At 61.6% G+C, this 3537-nt stretch overlaps 1 protein-coding gene across 1 annotated transcript; it reads right to left on the bottom strand.

Annotated features, from left to right (window-relative positions):
* Positions 1-528: 528 nt before the first annotated feature.
* Positions 529-3257, bottom strand: CCDC85B (coiled-coil domain containing 85B). Its single transcript, XM_084824033.1, has 2 exons — positions 2299-3257; positions 529-1212 (listed from the first exon to the last, which is right to left on the bottom strand). Exon 1 carries the CDS (start codon positions 3159-3161, stop codon positions 2514-2516), a length of 648 nt encoding a protein of 215 aa, XP_084680159.1. The 5' UTR covers positions 3162-3257; the 3' UTR covers positions 529-1212; positions 2299-2513.
* Positions 3258-3537: the final 280 nt, after the last annotated feature.

Raw genomic sequence — 3537 nt, 5'->3', positions numbered from 1 at the left:
ATGCAGGCTTCCAAGTTTAAACACTGGTACGTGCTGCTAAGGTTTGCTTTTTTAATCCTCTGGCCTGGGGGAAATCACCACGATCACACATCTCTGTTCCATGTTATGGGGCTGGCAGGCAATTTCAGAGTTGGGGGTGGGGAAGCACCCACCTGCTCCAACAGGGGCTGGGAAACTTCATTCAGCCATAGGGCCAAATCCCATTTTGGGGAAGCTTTCGGGGGCCACATCGGGGTGGGTGTGGCCAAAGCCAAAAGGGGCAGGACAAAAATACAAAGAAGCGCCTGCATATTTTAGCTTAAAGCTCTCGCTTCCAGCTACTAAGTCTTCGGAGAGGTATTTCAACCATTTGGGGGGGGGGGGCACATGCAAAAGCTGGAAAAATACCCCAAATAATTGTTGGCCCAGGGAATGGGGGCGTGGCTGTGGCTGTCCGAGTTGGCCTGTGGGCCTAAGGTTGCCCAACTGTGTTCCCGAATCAGTGCATTCCCATGGTCAAAAGACAAGGAGCAAACACCTCTCCAAAAGCAGCAGCTTTTAAAACATTTATTAGCATCCTGAGTAGGCAGAAGGAATTCCTTGCTGTTTGGGGTTGGAGCCCATCCTCGGTCCCAATCTCGGAGGCTGTATCAATGCAGCCACACGCTGCTTCCCAATGCAAGTTAAGAGGATATGCCCTCCCCACAGTTTGACTACATCCCGGAAAAGCGGGGGGGGGGGGGGTCAAATCCAAGAGACCTGCTTCAGGATCCTTGAGAGAGGGGGAAAAGGATGCTGTTTTCCAGGCCTCGATATCCTGCTGTCCAAGAATGACACTATCCTTTTAAAAAACAAAACGAAACGAGGGGCAGATGGATTTTTGCTTCCAAGCATCTCTCTGCACACAAGCCTCTTATGGATCGCAGAAGCTTGCTACTTTCACCGGCAGCCGTCTCTCCGACGAAAGGCATGGTTCCAACCCCGATGCAGCAACAGCCTTCTTCGGGAAAGTAAATCTTGCACGGAACATGCGCACCAAGTCAGTTCTGGCATAGATCAGGGGATGTGCCCCGCAGTTCAAGTGGAGGGGAGTTCCTAAGATCACCACCCTTGAACAATCTATGTTCTTGGTCTCAACTTAATCCTCCATGCTATTGCTAATCAGAAGTTTTTTTGGGGGTGGCTTCATCACCTTATGCTCCGTCAGGCAAATCTCAATCTCCCATTTATTCCCTAGGTAGGAAGAGGGTAACAATAAGGGAATACTTTAAATAACTGGAGGGCCGTTTCTTCAGCCCCCCAACCCAGAGACCCTCTAAATAACTGTGTAGGATGCTGTTTCCTCTAGGATCCCCTTCTAATATGGGGGTTCTCAAATATGTTTGGAGGGCAGCTATATCTTGTTTCTTCCAAGGAGCGGTACCTTGTCCCATCCAGATCTCCCATTCCATGCAGCTCTGATTTCTGCCAGGGGGCTCTGCTGTTGCTAGTGGTGGGCTGGGGATGCTAGGATTTGTAGTCCAACATGCCAGGTTGGGGAAGGCTGAGCTATGTGGCCTTTAAAATTAAAACCACCCCCCAAAAAAGAAGGGGGGGGGAGAAGTGTGCAACAAGGTCAAAGCCAGTAAGATCTTTTTGCATGGCTCAAATCTCATGCCCTCCCCCCAGATGGCATCTTGCTAACTCCAGCCCAGTTGATGCCTTGCAAAGCATCAACCGGGCCACCCTGTCCGCACCCCACACCGCCTCCACCAGGCCTAGAACCACTTGCAAGCTGCAGGAATCAAATGATCAACACCACTGCTCTGCCTTGCCCCCCGCCCCCCCCCCGATGTACAGGAGGCAAGATTTTCTGAATTGAGGGCAGGGTGAGCGAAGAGCGCCCCCCCCCCCAATTCCCCATCTCTCAGGCCAACTGGGGAAAGCCTGCCGCCAGAACCAGCACATTATTTTTTAAGTGCTGCGAGTGCAGCCCGACAGACGGTTTGAAGAAGAACCCTGTGCAATCCAAAACCTTGCTACTCTCTTCAGCCCACCCAAAAAGGGTTAAAAGTTTTTTTTTTTTTTTTAAGCCTCAATCAGATCACATCGGACTAGGGGTGATGGGACACTCCCGGTATATTCAGCTGGTCTCGTTTCCATCAGGACGGTTCGGAAGAAAATACATTCCCGCCCGGCGCCAGTGGTCCGATTTCTCCAGGGAGCCGGTCGGACGCCAGGAAGCACTTTCCCGCTTCCACGGGGCGGGACGGCTGGCAGCAAGAGGCGAGGGGCGGAGGCCTCCCGAGCAGAGCGCCAACGCTTCCCGCCAGGGCTTACCGAACCGAGTAAGAAGCGTCCGGTGCGATCCAGAAGCTGGCCGCATTCCCTGGAGCAGCTGACCACTCCCGAGCAAAACCAAAACAGATCCTCGCCGCCACGCGCCCACCCCCGGGCGTGAACTGAGTCCGGGGAGGGAGGGAAGGAGGGCGCCCCGTCGAGGCGCCCTCCAGCCGCGAAGGAGCTGCCCGCGGCCGGCGGGGCGCTCCCGCGCTTCAGTCGTCGGGGGAGCAGGCCGGGTGCAGCTGGTCCGGGCTGCCGACGCTGCCGGCGCTGGAGCTGCCGTCGCCCAGGTCGCGGGGCCCGCAGGGCAGGCCGAGCTCCGAGGAGCCGGCGGCGGGGCCGGGGCCGGCGGCGGCGTCGGGGCGGGCGGCGGCGGCGAGGGCGCACTCCCCCTCGAGCGCCAGGCACAGCTCCTTGAGCTCCAGGTTGTCGGCGGCCAGGCGCTCCTGCAGGCCCTCGAGGCCGGCCAGCTTGCGCAGGCAGGCGCCCACCTCGTCGCGCAGCGCCCGCGCCGCGTGGCGCCCGAAGAGCTGCCAGCGGCGCGCCAGCCGCTGGGCCCGGAGCCGGTCCTCGTCGAGGAAGCCGCACAGGTCGCGCAGCTCGCGGTTCTCGGCCTGCAGCCGCGCGTTGGCCGCCTTGAGCTCGCGGACCTCGCGGAGCTGCTCCTGCAGCTGCCGGTTGACGCCCTGCATGAGGCGGCCGCGCTGCACCAGCGCCGCCAGCTTCGCGGCCTCCTCGCGGCGCAGGCGGCGCACCAGCTCCTCCTGGCTGCACGCGCCCAGCTCGGCGTCGCTCAGCTCGGCGGCGCCGGGCGGCGGCTCCGCGCTCTGCGGGCCGGGGGCGTCGCGGGCCGGGAACATCGCCGGGGCGCGCGGCGCGGCGCGCGGCGCTCAGCTCCGCCCGGGGCGCGCCAGCCGCGGCATCGCCCGGCTCGGCGCCGGCGCAGCCCGCCCGGCTCGGCGCCGGCCGGCCTCCCTCCTCCTCCTCCTGCTGCTGCAGCTCCCCGGGATAGCGGGACGCCCGGCCGGGCGGCTGCCGCTTTGGAGAGGCGGGCGGGCGCTGCGGTCGCCCTTGCAAGTGCGGCGCCTCAACGGTAGGGGAGCAGGTGCATGCTCGGCGCCGGGGGCGCCTGCGCCGGAGGGAGGCGCGGCCGCGGCTGCCGGGGCTCAAAGAGGGCCGGGGGCGGGGAAAGCGGCTTTGGAGAGCCGGAGAGGGGCCCGCGGCCGAGCGGCTCGC

Source organism: Heloderma suspectum, chromosome 17 (genome assembly GCF_057233095.1).
Source record: "Heloderma suspectum isolate Gila_16-S chromosome 17, 16-S_ref, whole genome shotgun sequence".
Taxonomy (NCBI): domain Eukaryota; kingdom Metazoa; phylum Chordata; class Lepidosauria; order Squamata; family Helodermatidae; genus Heloderma; species Heloderma suspectum.
The sequence above is the reverse complement of the archived record's forward strand: the minus strand, read 5'-3'. Positions and strand labels throughout refer to the sequence as shown.

Bases quoted from the DNA above. Each gene is read 5' to 3' on its own strand.
- CCDC85B (XM_084824033.1), bottom strand. From the start codon at position 3,161: ATGTTCCCGGCCCGCGACGCCCCCGGCCCGCAGAGCGCGGAGCCGCCG.